The sequence below is a fragment of the Galleria mellonella genome, unplaced genomic scaffold (assembly GCF_026898425.1).
Source record: "Galleria mellonella isolate WM207_F2 unplaced genomic scaffold, CSIRO_AGI_GalMel_v1 utg173, whole genome shotgun sequence".
Taxonomy (NCBI): domain Eukaryota; kingdom Metazoa; phylum Arthropoda; class Insecta; order Lepidoptera; family Pyralidae; genus Galleria; species Galleria mellonella.
Window position 1 is genome coordinate 7,323,857 of NW_026442016.1, and position 24,268 is coordinate 7,348,124.

The following is a 24,268-nucleotide window of genomic DNA, read 5'->3' on the forward strand; positions in this document are numbered from 1 at the left end:
TCATAATTAACAATCCCTTTCCCCAGCGGATTAAGCGTATACGTCGTCAGTAACTAATTTTGGTAAAAAAATTTACAATGTAATTTGATAAAAATAAAGTCATTAATAATATAAAAATTGTGTTCTTAAAAAAATACCGACTATAAGTAGGGTAAGACCAGTTACTTTAATTTAAAAACAAAACTACTGAATCGATTTTACATTTCATTTAAAATGGGAACAAAATATTTTGATTACTTGTGTTGTTTTATATAATTAAACTAACTAAATAAACTTTATTTACCTACCTGAATAATTAACTTATTATGAATATGTTGTTACTGTGAATTGAGACATTCTTGATTTTTCAGTATTAAATAATCACTTATTATACTTTTAGTTATGTTTTTTCATAAGATGATAATGACATTCACTTATCATCCTAGTAATCCTGTTTGCGCGCTAGTACACACTGGCGGGATACTAGTGAGAGATGATAGATGAGGATGAAAGCAAGTTTAGTTCTAGTTAGTCCTTCGTGATAAATTCCACAAGAATTAACTATGGTAGTTTTCAGGGGGAATTGTGTGAAGGTCGAATTGTAGGGTATATTGCTAATAATGGAGCTGATAAATCTCCATTACTAATAATCCCTTTCCGCTCTTTTTATAAATACACTAATATGTCTGACATGTAAATAGCATTAACATAAATGAATTATACATTATTTTATATATGTTGAAACTAGGACTAACAGTAAATCATTTAGTGTTACTCCACCTTCACGTTTACTTAAAACCTGATGCTATAAATCTAAGTAGTTTCTCGTGTAATTTGGATTTATGTTTGCGAGATGGTAAATCGAAAGGGGCCGCGAACGCTTACGACCCATTTTTTTGTACAAAAATTCAGTATTTAGTAGACCTCTCAAAGTTATATGACTTTAATGGATATTCTGCAACTCAAATAGGTACGTAGTTATGTTTTCTTTATTCTATATAATATTATTTATAATTAATTTTACTAATATTGATTAGTTTTTTGGAATCAAACAGTGATTTATAACAGTCTGTAGATACTGAATTACTTCTGTATTGATTTTAGAGAAATATCTTGAGGCCAATTGTGAAATGTCATTCCACATTCGGTCCTAATTTATCTAATTTTATAGATACAGTCAGAGATAAGTTTGATTCTAAAATGCTATTTATAAAATTTTAGATGATGTATTTTTATACATTATTACAAAATCTTTTTATTGTACTTATTAAAATTGAGCAATTTAATATTTGTTAATCATTAACACTATCGTTGTTACATTAGATTAAAAAACCACAAATAATTTTTTTAAATACCTAATTTTTTAGAATTTCATTTAGAAGTTTTTATGTGGTTGATTAAATAAAAATGCAAAATTCCCTCAGTATAAAACAGAGGTTATCGTCCTGGGAGCTGTTGGGAAATGCCGTATTTAAATAATGGTGTAAAACATAAAAACTCTGAGGTCTCTTGTACTCTTAATGGGCGTGTGAGGAAAACAATGTTTTTAACAATGTGTATGTGCTTCACACTCTTCAGAGCACGTGTTTTATGATAACGAACTTGTTATTCAGATGCTCGTCCCTTTTATGAGTAAAGGAGTAGGGTGTTTGCTGTCCTGTTTGGTATCGATTTGAAGATTGTTGTGTGAATAATGTCATAATAAAAGTAAAGCTCCTATCCGATATGTATCGTTCGTAAACACTTAACCGTTTTGCTCGATCGAGGTTACAAAGCATATTTATAGCGTGATCGATTTCTTTGTTAGATTAAATCTCTACTGCGATATAGGTACAACTTGGTAATATATAGGGAACACGACGAAATTGAAAAAGAATACCCGCCGAGAAGGCTTTGTCATCGTGATACGGTGTTTTTGGTCGAGCGAATTCTACACTTGTATTTTGCTGTTGTGAGTTTTAAAAGGGAGATACAAGCGCACTTACAGCTTGTCGTTTATGCTTGAGAATCACTCCTTTATCACAGCACGTTGTAATCTACCATCGCCCCTCTATCTTATTATGTGTATTATATCCACTTATTTTACTCTCGTGTCTCGACATTTTCATGTTAAATAACAAATTATATCCGAATTTATTGCAATTTTACGCTTAAAATTTAGGCAGCATAAACATACCTATTTCATTTGAAGTTAGAATAAACAATTTTTAAATTGACAAATATATAAAAATAATATACAGCTTTGTAAATGTGCTTAGGTTATTGATATAGTGAAAATTTAGAATATAAAATGCAATAAATGTATATAACACACTAGTTTTCCCCCGCGACTTCATTCATGTAACCAGAGTAAGAAGTAGCTTATATCTTTCTCCATCCCAAATACTATGTTACAATACATTTTGTAACGATTTGTAAAGTCATTTAAAACGTAAAAAGGTAACAGACAAACTCACTTTCATATTTATAATATTAGTAACAGTAGAGTATTTGATTATTTAATATTTTCCGACTTCAAAAAACTGTTTTGAAATGATTTTAAAAAGAATGAGGTACTCAATTTGATGTTTTTTTTTTGTATGTTACGAATGTGTTTGTAAATTATGAACTGATTTTGACCATTCTTTTGTAACCAGTAGGATATATTTCTCATATCTATTTATCTATATTTTTTAATATTGAAGTGATTATTTTTTGTAAATTTAACAAATTCACTCAAAACAATGAAATTCTAACCCAAATTAATTTTACAGTTAAGTTCGAAATCTTAATGCACTTAATTACTGAATCAAGCTTCAATGAATTTGTATAAAATTTGTTACACAGATAGACAATATTATTTCATTGTACTTACATTTAGGATATTTTATATCCTAATTATAAGTCATTAATATATAGTGGGCCATAGTTGACTTTAGAATGTGCTAGTAACAAAGGGGCTTTATCTAATTTTGTAGATAGGTATTCTCTAAACGCCTTCCATATTAGTCAATCTCCTTTATGTAATGGGATAGGGGTCGGCTAAATAGTCCGCGTATCCTCATCATATTTGTCACATACGAATGAAAGGTTTGTGTTGTTACTGTTAACAAAAAGCGGTCAAGGAATGTGATGCGCTATCGACTCATATATTTATAGAGGGATGGTGTCAGCCCGAGCAGCGGGATGCGGGCACAGATCAGTACTCGTTTTCGCGGTGAATCTGAATCCCTATACCCTTACAAACACATCCATACATGTGCACACAACCATACAATTCGGTAACGATTATTCACTTCCACGAGATAGTTTCCGTAATATTCTAAAACGGGTTACATGGAAACGCAATTGTTTGTGCATATTAATTGTTGAAATAGATACCTATTTGATACATTAGACTTTTAATAAGCACTAGTAGAGAAAAATATCAGAAATATACAATTTATAATAAATATATTATATTACATCACATATCTATCATTAAAACGATACGGTTCCATAAAATATATCTAACAATGACATGGCATTTATCTAAGATAGATGAAAATCCCCAGGCTTGCATGATTTTTCTGGAAATAAAATACAGACCGCGTTACTCACTGACAAAGTAGTTTTTATTATTTATTTCTTAAATGAATTTGTTATTAAAAAAGTTTTGTTTTAACATAAATAAAAAGTATAGGTTAGTATACAATAGAATTTTATGGTAAACATATTATTAAACAATACTAATATACTAATTTATAATATATAGTAAGTGTGTTTTATAATCAAAAACATGGATTGCTTTACATTTACTATGCACCTTTGTAAATTAGTTTCTCATAGCAATAAGTTAATTTCCATATCGGTCGTGTTAATATCATTAATTAAAGCCACCACGATAAATACAAAAGAGTCGCGCGTCGGGCGGCAATTCTTTGGCAGGGCGGCGCGGCAAGGGCGCGCGCGGGGGTGTCCGCGGGCGCGCAGGGCGGCAGTCAGCGCCGCGCCGCGCCTGGGCCCGGGACGCCCATCTACACGAGCGTTTACGTAACGATGGCCGAGCCCGTAAGCTGATGGCCGCGCTCGTCTGGTGGCTGGCGGCCTGCTGCCTGCTGCGCGCCGCCACCGCCGGCAACCCGGACGCGAAGCGCCTCTACGACGACCTGCTCTCCAATTACAACAAACTCGTCAGGCCGGTCGTCAACACCACAGACGTGCTACGCGTCTGCATAAAACTAAAACTTAGTCAGCTCATCGATGTTGTAAGTTTCACCCGCTACCTACTCTTTACAAGTGGCTTGTTTTGTATGCAAACAGTTGAAATTAATGCATCTCTGTGCTGTGCACGATGCAGTATTGTAGACTGACCTACATCGAGTAAGCAAGGTGCAGGGAACGCATACCTTACTTGCACTTGCGCGCCGCATTTGGAATTTAAATGAATCGCATCAAGGCTTCAGGCTACCGACCCAGATTTCGTAGGACACTTCAAGTTTACAAAAATCTTATAAACGTAAAATTCGAGAACATTTGTAAGTATCGTATTCGCGCGGTTCCAATATCAGAAAATCTCACTAGGCGCCGGGACGTCTCCTTTTGTATTTCAAATCAGATCCCATAAATCAGACGAAAAAATAAATCGTCTATTTTAATATTTATTATAAACGACATTTTGTTACCAAGATTTATTCTCGTTTAATATGATATAAGTTATAGTAATAATGATATAAAAAAAGTTTAGTTTATTTCGAATATTATGCAACGATTGTTTACGTAATGGTATTGACTCTTTATTAATCTTGATCATAAGACTAGGATTCTCATGTAAAGAATAAGTCAATATAGTATAAAAACATAATAATATATAAGGTATATAAATAAATATCATACATACGTATAATTTTTTGGCTTGTTTGTCGTATACCTAGTTTCATATACGTTAGCTTCATTCAATATATTACATGTATTTACTTACATGGAAATAAAATTCAGCATTTGTCTTCAAATTTTCGAATTTATGCTACGATTTTTTTTTGCTTTTTTCGTTTATAATAATTTTCTAACCGGAATCTAGCGTTAAAAGAATTTGTTTGTTTTCTGGATTATTTACGTATTGTCCATGACGTTTATATACATGTAATATATTGTCCCTAGTAAAACTGAATAGGACGAATGGTACCAAATTTTGTATTCAATGTTTTAAATAGATCCAGAGAATTTATTGGCAATTCAATTTGCCATTTTAATTATTCAGTATAACTAAAGCACACGTTATCGATAAATGATCACACTGTACCAATTATAAAATAATCTAAGCCTATAATAAGCTTGATTGACACTCTAGAGTAAAAAGGATTTTATATAAGACTTTACCTGCAAACTTTTATCTGCAAAAAGACCCCGTTTTTCAACCTAGATAATAATATAATATAATTTGGTTTATATTCCAATGCAATTTACTTGTTTTTTTTTAATAAGCCCTGAATATATTTTACGGTATATGTAATGTTGTAGGCTCATCCAATATTAAACTAAAAGGTAATAATGACTTTAATTTTCTTTGCCCAAATCGTTACTAAGTAAAACAACGTCTCTTTTCGTAATCATAACCATGGTTTTATTATTTAGTTGTAAACTACAAACTATTCTGTATTCTAATTTCATGTTGACCTATGGTGAAATGAGACAGACTAGGTTTTTACAAGTTAAAAGCAAATGCTTTTTTTAAACAATTTTAAAAGGGAGGAGATTCTCAATTTGTCTGTAATTTTATTTACGTGTATAACACGCCATATCTTCGCTAACTCTGAACAGATTTTTACAATCTACTTGGTTCAGTCACGCGTTGGCCCCATATTAAATTTATCACAATTTATATTGGAGAAATATTAAATTACGGTTATTAGAGAACGTTCATGTGGGATTATCAATGTAAATTTAATACAATATTGACTCGGTTACGTAACATATTATCTATACTATACTATCTAATTAATATTCACAGATTAATTTATCAATATATAAAATACTGTTGTGCATTTTAATAATTTTACAACATTTTATATACCATAGTGCTCATTTTATTTTTATCATGTATTTATGACTCTGAAAAGTATATATATATGGTCATATATACTTGACAGTGTAATATCCCCTTAAACAACAAATTATATTTAATGGTATGAATGAGATTTATTATATATATCTTTATAAATTCTAGCTGACACGGTTTACTTCGTAGCGTGCGATAAAAGCTTTCTCATAAATCCTTTTCAATAATGTTCTTTGATTTTTTTATCGGTAAAGGTTATTGAAGCATGATTAAAAATATTCGGGGAGTATTTATTTTTAAATAAGTAAATAATCGCCAACAGTAAACACGAACTTTTTATTATACCAGATTTGAATACATTAGGTTCACAATTTTAATTTGATTTAAAGACAGTATATTTATGCAACTGAATGGCAAATAAGCTGACGGCTTACCTGATGGAAACTGGTAGTAGTCGCCTATAGGTATGAGCAGTATATATATATATATATATATATATATATATATATATATATATATATATATATATATATATATATATATATATATATATATATATATATATATATATATATATATATATATATATATATATATATATATATATATAATAAAATTTTAGAAATAACGATATTGATAATATTTATTGCAGATAATAAATTTAGCAAAAATACAACAAATAGATGTTGCTAAAAAAAAAGAACCAGTGACTTCAATGGTTACAAAATTTGTTCGACACTATAACAAGGAAGTAAATGCTATCCATTTGAAAAAAGAAATATTGAATCTATAGGTACCTACTGGTTCACTCCCAGTGTTGTGAGAGGTCGAGAATTTACGAAGATATAAGTAGGTTTTTAAGAATAATTTCATTATCATTTAAATACATACAATATTTTTTTAAATATAATTTATTATTTGTCTGCGTAAATTTATTATTATATTGCTTGACCAGGTTAAATACTAGCCTATATCTTTCATATACTTCCTATACTATATCATCATCATCATCATCATATCAGCCGGTAACTGTCCACTGTTGAACATAGGCCTTCCTTTATTGGGAGGTTTGCCAATAATTTCCACGCTTGGCAGATGGATTGAAAACTACAATTAGGCTTTGGTGATGTTTAAAGAGGAACGCTGCTGCCCATCCCTCGGCTATTAAGTTTCCTTAGTCGCCTCTTACCACACCCACGGGAAAGGAAGGGGCGGCTCATTCTAGACTAAACGTAGACTATATGCCTACATGTATATCGAATTTCGCGATGTTTGTTTGAGCTATTAAAGCGCCAAGAGGTAAAAAGTTAATTCATTTTCGTATTATATATATCAATTTATTTATATTCTGACGATAAAGTTATTGTTGCTTATAATTAAATAATACTAAATATAACAAAACCACATACGCTTAATTGTTGTTCGAAAGCATGTTGAAACATCACATTCAAATTAGACCTGTTATAAATTCACTGATCACTCATTGAATGTTGTATTACGAGTATTCGAACATTGAATTATAACCATCAAATATCAATCGAACGCAAAACTGACGTATGATTATTATTAATGTTATATACATTTCTATAGATATATTTCTATATTTCTATCTATCTATATAATGAAACTGTAACTATACTGTGTTTGTATATGCATTGCGCATAAACTACTCAACGGATATTGATGAAATTTGATATGGTGATAACTGAGAATCTCGATCAATATTAAATACTTTTTTATTATAGTAAAATGGTACACTACCATAGGGATATACTAAGGTTTGAGACGTCAACGACGTCATGAGCACAGTTAATTTTACTACTTATAAATATGTAGATACATATTTATAGGAAAATATTAAATAAAATTAATCCATACACTGATTTTTTTTAATAAGTTTCTTACTGCACAAACTATTCAAAACATTATTTTTTGAGATTTTTATTCATATCTTTGTCATAGGATTTACACTAAACTGTCTGTGTTAAAACTTTTCATAATAAATAAGTAATACATGTAATAATTTCCCGTGTGGTCGCGGCATAGAATAGGTTACCCCTTCCTTTCCCGTGTGTGTCGTAAGAGGCGATTAAGAGAGGGCGAGGAATGGGCAGCAGAGTTCCTCTTAAAACATCTCCAAAGCCTAACTGTGGTTGCCAATCCGCCTGCCAATTGTGGCAACTACTAGCAACACCCCTCAATAGGAGGAAGGCTTATGTTCAGCAATGGACAGTTAAGGCTGATGTGATGATGATGACATGTAATAATGTAGAAAATAAATGTATTGGAATCGTCGGTTGTCTGTAATCTATTGTTAGTGATATTATTGGCAGATCTTGTCAGTAATGGCGTTATAGCTGATCAATATCTATTATCTGAGTAATCCTATGATTCTATTAATATATAACTCTATTACTTACTATACTATCGCATTAATCAGTAATCAGGCTAATTGGATTTGAATTAAATTTGTCATACAGATCAAACTGATTAACACAAAGGATATCTTTGTAATGTCATTTTATTTCATATATTTAGGACCTGCGGTCAGTTTTTTACATGTTTCTTGTATAAATAATTGTAAGTAACAGTGTAATATTGTAGTCTCAATCGTACTAGTTGTTTAATTAGACAAATTTTAAAATCCGCAATTTGGTATTATATACCTTTTTTTATAGCCATTATTGCAATAAATTTCTAATCTTCACAAATGCTGGTCATTTTTAAACCCATTTTTACGAACGGCCAAACCAAGTATGAACGCATAATTACTTCATATAATTAAACATTATGTTCGTAGGATTAGATATATACGAAATTGCAAAAGAATCATCAAAATACGTTTACAATTTATAAAGATAGACATACCACAAAACATTCTGTCTACCTGAGAACTTTCCTATCGAATATGTAAATTTTTAAACAATATATTATCATCATCATTTCAACCGTTAACTGTCCATTGCTGAACATAATTTTTTCACAATTTCACTGAACCCATAAATTATTGTTTCTCTAAAATTATGGGCTCCATTGTAATTTTTGTTTTTGTATTTGTTAATTCTCTGTTTCATATTGTTTCACTAAAAATGTAAAACAACAACATATGGAAGAGGGCACTAACTCTTGAAACACAGGTTTTTTTCATACCTAACTCGGGAGTTAGGGACTCTAAACTATATTGTAACAAGAGTGAAATAAAGATTATTTATTATATTATTTATTATAAATCTTCCTCATAAGAATAATTTTGCCAGTAGTAGTTGTCACGCTTGGTAGATAGGTTGGCAACCACGGTTAGGCTTTTAGAGTTATTTTAAAAGAGACGCTGCTGCTCATTCCTCTACCATTTTCTTTAGTCACCTCTTACGACACCTACAGAAAAAAGAGGTGGTTTATTCTATGCCGGGACCACACGGACTATATATATATTTACAATATTTATTATTTGTAAATATGTTGTAGACGAATTCAAAGTAAATAAACAAGACTGATGAACGTAAACTCAATAATTATTCCCGTAAAGAGAAGGTACGGCCGTTTTACAATATAATTCTAAAGAAAATAAAGCTCATTTTTTTCTCTTCAAGGCTATTTTCTTTCTGGATGCTTTCGACTTCAAAGACATCATAATAATAAAATTATAAACGAACAAAACCTATTTTCGTTAGCGAGGCTTTAGTTATGCAAAAATATGCATAGCATCTAATTTTTCAAGATATTTTTAACCTCTTCTAAAGAAAGTTTAAGAAATCATCTTTTTTAGAGAGTGAAATAATTTTCTTACAATAGAATGCTTACGTACAAATAAAAGAGCTGAAGTCTTATTTACAGTTATGTTAAAATAAAGTTTTACTTATTATTAAAAATCATTGTTTATTTGAGAATAGGACGTATTAATAACATTAAAGTATTAAATTTTAAAAACATACCAATTATATTATGTAGTATTGATATGATTATATACATATGTATATATTTCATACATTTCGAAACACATCAGTGAAACTTCTTGTCTGTTCGTTACTAAAAAAAGCAGAGTAATTTATTCTGAATAGGCTGAGGATGGGATGGTGTCGTTTTCAAGCTACAGAATAAAATGGCAATAATTTTCCTTTGTGATCAATCTCTATAAGTATGTTGGACATAGTCAGCGGTTTGCGATCGTGAAGCCTCTATTCAAGGCATTGCCCGTTCTCTGTTGATCTACATGGACGAGATCAGACTCATTAACCACAGAAAATAACATATTCAATTGATGATTGTCATATTATATTTATTATAATATATATTAAAATATTTTGCGAATATATAAGAAATATATCCGCAAAATATTTTTATTTACAAGAATGACAATTACATTGCGATATTACAAAATGACTTACAACAGTATTACAAGTATTACTAGTAGTAAAAGCGTGTCAGTGTGAGCCTATAAAACTTTTATGTGATGGGAGAGGAGAATTCCCTTGACCATTTCAGGATATTGAGGACTCATATCCAATTGCATTTAAGAAGATCTCTTCAACTACCTTTAATTGAATTTGTGGATATTTTATTCGAATCTTTGAGAAACAGAGAGTAGGACATATACGACTCTATAACTTAGTAGTCTAATGAAATTTTAATGCAAAATAAGTTCAAGATCAAGAGGTGAAAAAGATTCTAGTAATGTCTGTATTCTAATGGCTATTTCATTACAAAATCTGAAGGATTACATCTAAATTTAGCAAATTTAAGTTTTTTTTTTAATATATAATAAACACTCATACAGTAATATAACTTTGTGAGTGAAGTACAAATCTTGCGGTAAGTACCTACGTTATAATAGAATCAAAATATACTGAACAAAAACAGAACCTGTGCGGTCGAGTTGACTTCGTTCACTTATCTTGTAAGAACAATAAACCTTTACTAGGACTCTAAAAACATAACAACGGTCTACCTTGAGGAAATAGGATATTCACAAACACCTATTGTCGTCAAGTTTTTGGTGACCTAACTTAATCTTTTATGTTGTTTTTCCTAACTATAATTTTGTAGATATCTATATATCTAATAGTGGTACAATAAAACGGTCGTTTTTTATATGGAATATTTTTTAACCTAAAAACTTAATTAGATATATATATATATTTATCAACTTAATATAAAAATAAATCTTTGAAATTTCTTCTTGTTTACTACTTTGTTGAATAGAATTAATATATTGTAAGGATTTAAATAAAAAGTGGAAGAAACCAACTGGACGTTTTAATTTAGTGCAATTTCATAATATTTACCTACCTCTAAAGACAAAAATCTAAAATAATATATATATTTTTGTTTCGCCATTTTGTTTAATATATTTTTCTATTATACCAATTACTTTTCAGACAAATGTAAAAAATATCCATTAAAATAATAATTTAATAAATAAGAATATAATACTTTATACTCTTGGCTCCATTAAAATTAATTTTGAATGTCACATAGTAAAAATATAATATAGGTAATGTGATAATTTTACAAACAAAAAACATGATATGTGACAACATTTGCATTCTCAATATACTACGTGACTTTATATGACGGAGGGGTTAATGTATTTCATTATTCGCTTGACTGATACTGATGAAACAAACAATTTTCAAGTTGGACTAATACTTACTCGATAGTAAAATATTGCCACTTTCTAATAATGACATACTTAAAATACCGAACAGACAGGCATCTAAAAAATGCCACGTCTTTGATATAGTTTCTCGTACTAATTTTATCAAAAAATGGTCTATATAATTACTGTATATATATATGTACCTAGAAATATCAATCTTTACGATTTAATATATGATTATAAATAAAATTAATATATAAAGAATATAGATAATTACTCGCATATATTCATATTTTTTTATTAATCAAATTAAAAGTCTTTACACCTAAGACTAAGTTGAAATAGTTTACAACATTGCGCTGCGGATCTATTATGATACCCCATATTCATACATACAGAGAATCAATAGAGCCAAAACTACTACGAAATTCGTTAGTTGGCTATGAGAAAACTTTGTTATTAACTCCTTAGTTTAGTTTCTGTTAAGGCCAAGTGGTTAAGATGTTAACATTCGAACTAAACATGCGAAATACAAAGAATATCGACGAGTTTTTTAAAATAAACAAATAAAATTTAATCACTTCGACTGTTAATTTTCTTGAATTATAAATCGATATCGAAGTTTAAGAAAAATACAAGTATTTAGTTTTAGAAAGGCTCACTATAGACGAATGTATTGCGTTACACTAACCTATATACATAAAAACCGTTGAAAATTATTTTATATTATAAACTTGGATAAAAATAAAGATTTTCAGTATTGATTACTAAATTGTTAATTATTTAAATATAAAATTATATTGATTCAATTAATTGTATATGATATAGATTTTAATTCTTTAAAATATAACTTTAACTCATTAACTTCAGTATCGATTTCCAAATTTGCCAAATAACGTTGGAAACATAAGTTGCTCATAAAGATTAGCGCCTAATAGAATGAACATTGTAAAAACATACTCGTAAGGTCATAATTTGTTGAATATACTCATATGCACGACTAATGTGTATGATTATGTAATGCATACTCGTATGTTGTCATGTAAGGGCGTAGAAATCTTTTGATAATCATAATGTTCATCTACTGACCTACTTAAGACTAATATTTTTTTCATGAATAAAGATTTATTTTCAATTACATTTATGTATCAGAATTTTCAATGTAGGGTATTTAAAAAGATTTCAAATATAGAATATTTAACAATGGTATATAAGCGCAGAAAAAGTCTACTAATAATGATCCTGTAAATTACGTCAAGCTAAAGATCAAAGTTCGCTATTGTCGTGACGAAGGTCGAATGTCACACCAGTTCGACATGACACCGGGTTAGAAGTCACTCCTTTAACCTCTTTTACCTTTTCATATTTATAATGAACAACGATCTATAAACTTATACTATTTCAATAAATAAAAAATTATACATTTCTTTTATGCAACTTATAATGGCTAACTAACTGACGATCCGTCTGATAGAAGGTGATAATCGTTATCTGTAGACATGTACAGCACCATGTACATTACAGAGTATATTGTGACGCCCATGATACCCTTTATGCATTGCCATTCCTAAGCAGTTATGCCTCAGTAATTTCACTGCCATATCCCATCTTTTATGTTATTATAGAATATTCTCTTTCTAAATTTATTTAGTTTAGAAATTGAGCGTATGTATCTTATCATAACCTTCTAGCAATTTCTGTAGCACAGCGATTGATCACATTAGATACTTCACGTTAGGAGTTAATGAGTCGAAAATCATTAATTTTATATAAGCGTTTTCAACGCTTCACCGTTTCCCTGTAACATAGTGTATAAATAATCCCACTTCTAACACTTTCTACGAGTATAAGGAATAATAAAACGAGAAACGTTTTAAATGGAACAATTGTATATTGAGATAGACCTTTACTATCACGAAATATGGCAAAGTGACAGACAAAAATGGATGTACAAAAATAATTAAATCCAAAACACATCTGAGTGATGTAATATCTGCATTATTTGTTTTACATTGTTTATTGTTGGAATATTTGTCATTGTTAATAATAGTGTAAAATGATTTCTGTGTTATTAATTAAGTAGCACGTAAAATATAAAAGTTGTAGATGAACCTTCTTAAATAAATAAATAAATTACTGCCCAGACCCAGGAAATAAAGGAATTAATGGTCGAATAATAGAAGATCGAGGCAAAGTCCGAAGTAATTTTAAAGGACAAAGGACGAAATATGACCGTTATTATTTCGGTAAAATACTTTTAGAAATGGTAAACTAGCCATTCATGGCTAAGGATCCCGGATGTTCACGAAATTAGATGAGTTTTCTCGACTAAAATACACATATGTAAGTTAATCTGGTTGTTATTATATTAAAATATAGCGGTAAACTAATTTAAAGAACATAAAATTATATATATTATTATTATGTATTAGTATTAATTGCAATTTGTATATAGTTTGATAACAATTGAGCATTTATATTAAAGAGATAGGTTTTTCTTAGAATAAACTACTCCCGCCAATATAATTTCATTGGTAATTATTGTAAATCGGTATTACTTATTTGAAATTAGATTATTCTACCTAATTTTTGTATATATTAATACGATAGTCCTTATGTTGTGCGATATCTTTACCAATTTTAAACTAATTTAAGAACTCGTTACACGATTTTTTTTATACCACTGAGGTGGCAAACAAGCATTCGGCCCACCTCATACGGTAGCCTATGAACACCTGCCAGAGGTACCCAAAAAATTAGTGTAATGTTTTTGGAGTTCATATATGTGAGTTTCTTTGCTTTATCATAACTTTTAAATGTCTAAACAGATATGGATGTAAGAGATATCGTTAAAAACCTTATATCGTCCATAAAACTATGGAAAATATTTTGTGGTTTGACAAGGCAATTGTGTTTTTTAATTTATAGAACAAAATGTATTTTTTTTCATTCGAAATAATTTCCCAGAAAGCTTCATTTATTTAAGGTATTGTTCCATAAAATTATTTTAATTTTTTAATAATTTTTCTTATTCAGTCACATAGAATTTCATTTGATTATAGATGTCATTGTTAGCAAAACGTCACGTTATGGCAATATTTAGAACCCCATAATATAAGTTTTATGAAATAACATTACGACCATGTCAGTCATAGAGTCTTACTAGCACCCATTGTTATACATGCTTCAAAACAAAACACTTAAAATGCTAATTTATTGAAGTAAATATTAACTTTTATCTATTAACAAAAACATATTTATTAAATTTTATTTAAAAAATTTAGTATAATATGAAATCGATATTTTTTTATACTACTGATGTGGCAAACAAGCATACGACCCATCTGATGGTAAGTGGTTACCGTAGTCTATAATCACCTGCAATGTTAGAGGTATTACGAGCGCGTTGCCGACCCTGAAAAAACCTCTTCACCCCCCTTTTGAAGAACCCCATGCTGTAGTCTCTTGGGAAAATTTTGGCAGGGGCCTCATTTCATAAGGACTCTGAAACCGCGCTGTATGCGACCATTTAGGCTGTGATTTAGGATATGAGGATTAACTCCCTGTCGACGGCGAGCCGTACAATGGAAGAAAGTGGCAGTGGGCATAATATTGAACAATTCCTCTGAGCACAGTCCGTTGTACAAACGTTAGAACACACAGAGTGAGGCAAAATCTCTCCTAAGACTTAAAGGTTCGATACCTCTTGTAAGCCTGGGATTATCGACAATTCTCATAGCACGTCGTTGCAATGAGTCGAAGGGTTCAAGCTGGTATTTAGGTGCTCCCGCCCATAAGTGACAGCAATACTCCATACATACATCGCTAGAGATGTCGACATCAAGGATCGAAATGCTTTTAGAGGTGTTAAGGGACGTGCCTTGGAACTGTGAAACATAGCAAATGGGTTTTTTTGCAGTAAACGCGCAAGCTTTTGTCTTAGTGGGGTTAAACTGAACTAAGTTTTGTCGTCCCTAATCGGAGACTAGTTAACGTTCTCTCGATTTCAAACACAAGCTGTTCACGATTGTCCTCCACGATGGAACGAGGGACATTGGTACGACCCGTATAATGGGCATCCCCAGTGCTGTCATCCGCATAAGAATAAATGTCACCTAAGGATAACATATCGTTAATATGCAGCAGAAACAACGTCGGAGAAAGCACAGAGCCCTGCGGGACGCCAGTGTTAATGTCCATGCTTTCGGAGCAGCAACCATCAACAACGGTTTTTATGCATCTACCAGACGAAAAACTGGCAACCTATTCACAAAGGCTGTCGGGAAGTCCATAGTAGGGCAATTTTGATAAGAGACCCCGATGCCAGATCCGGTGAAAAGCCTTTGCATTATCAATAATCAAAATTACGATAATTAAGAATAACAATAATAAATTATTATTTATTGAAAAATTTCGAATCGGGCAGGATTTGAACCCAAACCTTCTAGTCCATGCTAGAATCAGTACTTTTACCAATTACGCCAATGTTTCAGAAAACGCCGGTCTTAAAATAACAATCTGTTTTATTTACTCCTTTAATAAAAATAGTACCTACCAACATTTAGTTCTGAAAACTAATTCTAAAGTTTATCTTAGAAAGAGATCAGAAAGAGAGTAAAAGGAAATGCTTTCAAGAATAAAAAACATTGTTTTCAGTAAAAGTGTGCATTGCCCACTATTATGTAATTATACAATATTGAAATAACTTAGAATTATTATAGGAATAAAATATTTTATTATAAAAAAATAAAGTAAATAGTAATTCTTATATTGTTTTATTCAAATATTGTTTGCTGAATATTTAAATATGTTATAAGAAGTTCTTGTAAGTACTAATCCCGCTCGCTGTGTAATATACAAGGGAGCGCGAGTTCTCTTCTCGTCAGAACTTTCATGTAATTTAAACGTTTGTTTATTATTCTTTCATATAGGTATGTCAAAGTAGCTATTTACTTCGACTTGGTCGAAGCCAAACATTCCCAAGGACTTAAACATTTGAACAACGTTTTACGAAAGTTAATGGAGGTTTATTAAAGACGCTAAAAGTCAAGCACAACTAAGTGGGTAGATTATGAAAGAGGCACTTACCATTAGAGTTTTAAGTAAGTCAAACAAAGTTGACTTTAAACAATAATATACAGATATATTTACTACCAACATACAATTTATTACTCTTTTTCGGTTTATTCGTTGCACACAATTTTATATATACGAAGATTATATAAAAAATAAAATAAAATGCTAAATAGTTTACTAGGATATATCAGGTAATATATAAATGAAAAAATAAAAACGAATAAGCTGTGTAAAAATATGTATACACAAAGCATAAAAAATGAATTCATCATCAAAAAATATTGTTGAGATGTTTAATATCGTTAAATTTTCTCCAGAACAGCTATTACTTGTTATCAAGTGAGCCGCATGCTCATTTGTGTTATAAAAAAGATAGGAAATGTGAATTTCTAAACGAAATCAAGACAATCAGGAAATCCGTAGATTAGGAATAATACCTGCAGTCCCAAAAATTAACTGAAGACAACGGCTGTACAGGCTTAGTCCTTTTTCCTTCCCTATTGATGAGGAAAACAGAATAAAAAAAAGCAAACGAGACTGATTTTCAACTTTGTTTAATTTTTTATTACAAATGTTAAATTGATTTTTTTTATTTGTGGCGAAAAAACAAAGTAAAATTATAGTAAATAATCGTTAACCAACTTCAAATCAGAAGATTATATGTTCCATTGTTTTATATTTGAAAACATTAGCGATAAGCTTTATGTAATATTTTTTATATAATAATATAATGTACATTGAATGGACCCTATTTTTAAACGTCTTTAAATATAAAAAGACTGTCAATAATGTAATAGTAATAAAAAAATTATAATTTAATTTTTTACAGTATAAAATTTACACTCGGTTTCTTTTGGCTCTTAATTTGAGTATTACTGAAAAAATATTCAAGAAGACAACTAATATAAACGAAACGTAATAAAATGTCTAACGCATTTTGTTTGTATTCTCGAAAAAGTATAAATGAAGACAAAGTTATCCCCGCCCATACAAAGACTTAGCGTCTCGGTTGTCGTGAGAGAAATCTAATATCCTCCGGGAAAACACAGACGGCGATAGGGTGCCCCGATGGAAAATAAAATATTCACCGGCGGAGATTCTCTTCAGGTAAAACCTAATATATTGTCCAGAAAGTTAAGTGCCTACGTATAAAGAATATAAAAAAAAATTGTCTTGAATGATTTATTGACAGTTTATACCAGTTATTTCTAACTTCTGGATCTTTGACTTTTATAGAAGAAAAAAATTATGCATCTTAATAGTTATAAAAGTTAGGTATATGGAATACAAAAATATAAGCAGTGCTTTTTTATTTACGTAAACGGAATAAAGCTAATAACCTTCTCTGTGCTAAATACTGTGTGTATATTAAAGTTTAAGACGACTGGTTGAGGCTTGATTCTAAAAAAATAAACAAACTCTTTTTCAACCAGCTTTAAAAAGAAAGTCGTAAACACCTACATACCAATGCGAATAACGACCAAAGACCTAAAGTCACCCGATGATATCTCGGATGTCGGTTTGCAGGAAGTTGAAATAACTCTCAAACAGCTTAAAAATGGCAAAGCACCGGGGGAGTATGGAATTACAGTAGAGCTTCAGAGAGCGAGTGGAAAACCGGTACTTGTAGTCCTTCAGAAGCTATTTAATTTCATTATCCATAATAGTGTTACGCCCAACGCGTGGAGAAGTGCGGTAGTTCTGTTCTTTCTGTTCTTCAAGAAGGGTGAAAATATCCTATTAAAGAACTATAGACCGACATCCCTTCTGAATCACGTCTACGTACTGTTTTTGAGGGTCCTGACTAATCGTCTTACGCGCAAACTCGACGACTTGCAGCCACATAAACAAGCAGGCTACCGAAAGGGCTTTAGCACCATAGACCATATATATTTGTTATGGCAGATTATACAGAAGACCGAAGAATATAATCTGCCTGGCGTTTGTAGACTATGAGAAAGCCTTTAATTAGGTCGAAACATGGACGATACTACAGTCCCTCCAGCGGTGCCCGTTTGACTATAGGTATATCGAAGTGTTGAAGTGTATGTACAGTAAGGATACGATGTCTATCCGAGTACACAACCAGACTACGAAAACTATTCCAGTGCAGAAAGGTGTAAGACAGGGTGACGTAATGTCCCCGAAACTCTTTACAGATGCATTGGAAGATGTTTTCAATGTTTTCAAACTCTTGGACTGGAAAAGATATGGTATAAACATCAATGCTGAATATATCACTCACTTTGGATTTGCCGAAGACATAGTAATCAAGGCGGAATCCCTAAAGAATCTGGATACTATGCTCAATTACAGAAAGGTCTTAAAAAAACATGAACAAGACCAAAATTATGTCTAACGTCCATGTCACACCGATACCAGTTGCGATTGAGAACACTACGCTTGAAGTTGTCGACGAGTATGTATACATGGGATAAGTTGTCCGAATAGGTAAGTCCAACTTCGACCGAGAGGTCAACTGACGAATTAAACTGGAGCAGCAGCGTTAGTAAAACTATCTCACATCTTTTCATTCAAAATACCTCAGTGTTTGAAGACGAAGGTTTTTAACCAGTGTGTGTTGCCAGTAATGACTTATTGAACCGAAACATGGTCCTACACGATTGGCCGTATGCAAAAGCTTAAAATTACTCAGAAGGCTATGCTCGGAGTCTCTTTGCGTGATAAAATCCGAAACGAGGATATTCGCAAAAGAACCAGAGTAACCGAAGGATAAGCAAGCTGAAATGACACTGTGCTGGTTACAAACCTAAAAAAACTGACAACCGATAGGGAAGAAAGGTTCTTGGATGGCGATCTCGTACGGGCAAACGCAATGTAGGACGACCCCCACATAAGGAGCGACGAATTCTAATACGTTGCAGGGAATCAGTGGATGCAGGTTGCTCAGGACTGTTCCTTATTGCAGTCTATGGGGGAGGCCTATATCCAGCAGTGGACGGATAATGGCTGAAATAATGATGATGATGATTAAAAAGAAATATTTTCAATTCGGTTGTATTTTATTATGTTTGTTACCTCATAATTCCGTTAAAATTCTAAGTTCCGTTAAGATGCAAAATTTAAAGATTTTTAGATTTGAAAAAAAAATTTTATCCGAAAAATACTAAATACTTAAAGATTAATCTCAAAGAAATTTTATCAAAATCGGCTTATGTTTATTTTTAGACCAAAATAGTTGGTTTTGATGCAATTTAAAGCGGCTGTTTTTATGAGACACAATTTTTGATCATTACTTTTATAATATAAATATAGTACATTACTGCAGCGACCAGCAACTGAGGCATTGATGGAAGAACGTGTAAATGTGGGCTGAGGAGTAGCCGAGGCACACATACGTGAGTCCATCATTGTCTAGTTGTGGCCAAGGCTTGTATAGTACTTTTCTGAAACAATGTGCGGAAATCAAAAACACAATTTTACTTTTTAAGTTCAATGACGAATAACGAACAATAATAATTTTTCACGCGCCATAATGTTCCTTTGTTTTTTTTTTTCAATAAACAGCTTTCTATTTGCAAACCAGTTCGAAATTTAAATAAAACCTTTTATTAGTTACCTCCTTGGCAGCCATGTTTCGAAGCAAAAAGTCATTCCATTTTTAAATTACAGGACAGATATGAGTTTACATAGTAATTTATCTGGCCGCAAAACACGACAGATATGGATTTTCATACAACTTTTGCCGGCCGCTGCCCGCATGTATCTGGCCAGTACGGCAATTTTGATTTATCTCGAAGAAGATTGTCAAAATAATGCTCACATTTCCAAGCATGTTTGAGAAAAGAATCATATTATCCAATATTCCCAGAATCCGCTTTCGCGGAAGGCTCTTCCATTCATTGGAGAGCGATATTGCTTCTATGATTTATAATAGTCTAGTTTCTTTTTTAAATAAAGTATAAATTCAAATTCATAAAAGGTACGTATACATTTATATTTTTTTATTGGTATGGTAATGCATTACATTTAATTTATTTTGAAATGTCATTCCTTAAAGCTATCTTAATTATGCAATAAAAAAAAATTAAACTGGTCTTTGGTATTTAATCAACATATAGATATAATTATATAACAAAGTATTATATGTACGAGTTTTTAATGCAACCTTTCTATACAAAATATATATAACCTAAGATTTATATCTTGAAAACTTATCCTTCTTTCAAATACAACTTTAGGGAACAATCAAAACTTTCGGGTCCCTATGTCAGATTTTATGAAGCTATAAATATTGTTCTTGATCGCAATATAAACATCTAAAATATATTTAAGATAATTTACACTTAAAATTCTTAATTTTCTTTTTAATTTTCAAATATTGTATTTATTATAACTTGAAATTTTATAATATAATACAGAAAATGAACACTTTTGTACTTAATGTTTTACGCTTAAATATTAATGTAACTAAAATTTTATTAAAAAGAAAAACTGGTGTAATAAAACTTCAACTGTTAAACTACTTGTTTAGTTTCTTATTTAATAAAAACTTTTCTTGCTACTCTGCCTCCAGACAGTGCAAGTACGCACATGGTTGGTTTATTATAGTAATAAAAATAAACTGAGCCCCATGCCAATGTTTCTGAGTATAGGAGTTCCGACATTTTTCCTCTATGTTTATATCGTAAACGCAAACATATATTTATATTGGTATACATGTATCGGGTATAATCGATACGTCCGATGGAATGCCCTTATCTAAAGCAATATTTTTACCTAACTTTACTATGATTTCAGTATATCAGTAGGTACCCAATAAAGATTACCCTTATTATAAACTAGCGTTTTGTTCGCTTTCACGTGGTTTCAGAGGTATGAAAACCAATCAAGCAAACGACTTCTAGATTTATCAAGATAAAACATAAAGATAAATAAACACAAAATTTTAAGTTACACTTCAGGAACACAACTGTGAAAACCGCATCTAATTTATTGGAGTAGTTTTTGCATGAATCCGAAACGTACATATATATACATGCAGATAGATAAACAGACAGAGAGACAGAATTTCTAAAAATTATTGTTTAGGGGCTTTATTGATTTTATAGGGGCCTTACCTTTCATTCTATTGTTTTTTTTAAATATTTGCCATGTATGGCCATCGTCTAGTTACAATTGTTAATACAATTGTTTATTATTAGTAGTATTAATAGGATTAAGTATCACCTATACTGAAAGATAAGACTTGCGTAGGTGTGCAATAAAAGAGGATATTTATATTTTAATTTAAATATATATATATATATATATATATATATATATATATAAGTTACTTAGTAAAAGTAGTTTATACTACTATCTAAATATAGTGAATAGAAATTGGTTTGGCGCGGACATTTTATGAAAAGGGTTGAAAGCCGTGTAACTAAGAAAATGTAAATTTGAGAGTAGATTGATATATGTTAGGAGAAAAATAAATAATAAAAGATAGTGTGGCTACAGAAAGGATCTTATTAAAAACCTTCCGAGTATCAGTCAATCGATACAATAAAATGGAAATCTACACATAGAAATTCAAATATTTACGTTACGACTACTCTATAGATAGTTATTAATGTTTACCATGTTCATATGCAATGGTACTTTACAAATTTAAAATTGCCTTAAAAGTTAAGTACATAGGTCCACTGTGGCAACTATGGCTGTTAAAAAATTATACTTCATGATAAAAACTATTCCAGCACTTAAATAATAATTCTAGGACTTTTGTAGTTCAGACTTATTGTGCTTAATTCAATGTCTTTTATTTGTAATATTTTTTTTATGGGTGAAAATGATATGGTAACGGTAACCCCGCCTGCGCTAACGGGATAGATACGGCGGAGCACCAGTGAAGGGTGATAGATGAGAATGAAAACAGGTCAATTAGCCCATCATGATAAATTCATCAGAAATTAAGCATGACAGTTTCCAGGGGAAACCGCAAAGAAGTCGACCTGGTTGGGTATATTGCTAGCAATGGGATTCACAGTCTCCATTACTAACAATCCCTTTCCCCCCTCTATTTGCAATTTGTTTGATTGATTACAATATAGGAAACAAATATTGTTCCAATTCCAAGAAATTACAGAAAAAGATCTGAAGAGTTATGTGGATTAGTGTACGTACACTAATATTGATACGTAATAAATTCGAAGCTATGAATCATACGAATATGTTCTTATTGTTATTGCATATAGTTTTTCTTTGCCAACTAGTACTTACTACTACTGTTCGTGTACTGAAGGGTACTGCTTTTTATCAAAAACTATCTTTTAAAACCAAATTCTCATCGAACACTCGAAATTATGAAGCAGTTGAAAATTTTTGTTTTGGACTAGCTTCGATCTTGGAATTCCCGAACAGTCGTCTAGCGTTGTTTGACTACATTGTAATTATCTAGGCATACGCAATTTATTTAATTTAATATTTAGACTTCTGATACTAGTAATTATGATTTTATTATATATTAAATTAATTCTATTTATTCGATACAAAAAAAAACATTAAAGTAAACTCAGCGATTGATTGAACGAAGTAATAGATTAGATAATGAAGCTTTTAAGATTTCGAATTAATCGACTTGAGCCCTTCCGACAGCCTACAAACCTTTTCATTTTAATGTAGTCCTATTATTCTTGTACTTAAGTTGGTAAGTATTTTATAACACTGAGAAAATATATTTCATAACTGGATTCCAATAATATCAATTACGACACAATAACCGATAGTAAATGTCAATAATAACCGATTTCAGGAAGAACAAAGAAAATTTTAATTTCATGTCAATGTTTATTGTAAAGAGATTCTTTAATACCTATAGACATATAGCTGTTTGTAAATAAATACTATCTCACTGATAGATAGTAAATAGACAGAAAGACTTGTACAATTAAATATACACATTAGGTGTAATGAAACTGCGAACATTTTTATTAATAAACTGAACATACAATCATACTTTAACCATTACAGTTTCTACATCAGAGAATTTTAGATTTAGAGTAGTTATACTAAAATTTTTTACTCAACATTTGAACATAAATGAAGCATGCAAACGAGCTTAGGGGTAAAATTGTTAGGTGCGACTAAGAAACTTTCACAAACGACTTTGTACCTACCTAAAAGTTTTGCACTGGTAATGTAGTTACATCAACTTGTAAGTGATGCTTAGTTAATAATTTAGGATTTTTTCAAAACAAAAAATCAGATCAACCAAACTTTTAATTAAATTGGCTTATTTAATGTTAAAAATGATTATCAAAATAATTTCATACATACATACTCGTAAATATGAGGCACGCTGCATATACAGTAATAACGACATTTGTTTTTTTTTTTATATTTGACAGAATCTGAAGAATCAGATAATGACAACAAATCTGTGGGTAGAGCAATCGTGGTACGACTACAAGTTGCGGTGGGAGCCACGCGAGTACGGCGGAGTCCACATGCTTCACGTGCCCTCTGACCACATTTGGCGACCCGACATCGTGTTATACAACAAGTGAGACCAACACAAAACTGTATTCCAACTGCTGTACTGCTACTACTTATATACAAATAAACACTAAAACTTAAATTTTATCGGGTTTAGC

At 30.9% G+C, this 24,268-nt stretch overlaps 1 protein-coding gene across 3 annotated transcripts in view; it reads left to right on the forward strand.

Annotated features, from left to right (window-relative positions):
* The first annotated feature begins 3,745 nt into the window (after positions 1–3,745).
* LOC113515475 (acetylcholine receptor subunit alpha-like) overlaps positions 3,746–24,268 on the forward strand; it is a 57,425-nt gene continuing 36,902 nt past the window's right edge. Inside the window, exons 1-2 of one of the 3 annotated variants that reach the window (XM_052893284.1) lie at positions 3,746–4,205; positions 24,023–24,177. In XM_052893284.1, coding sequence (XP_052749244.1) covers positions 4,017–4,205; positions 24,023–24,177 — 344 coding nt within the window. In that variant the 5' untranslated portion in view covers positions 3,746–4,016. The remainder of the gene's footprint in view (positions 4,206–24,022; positions 24,178–24,268) is intronic. The other 2 variants (XM_031910180.2, XM_026899702.3) reach the window with 2 other exon arrangements.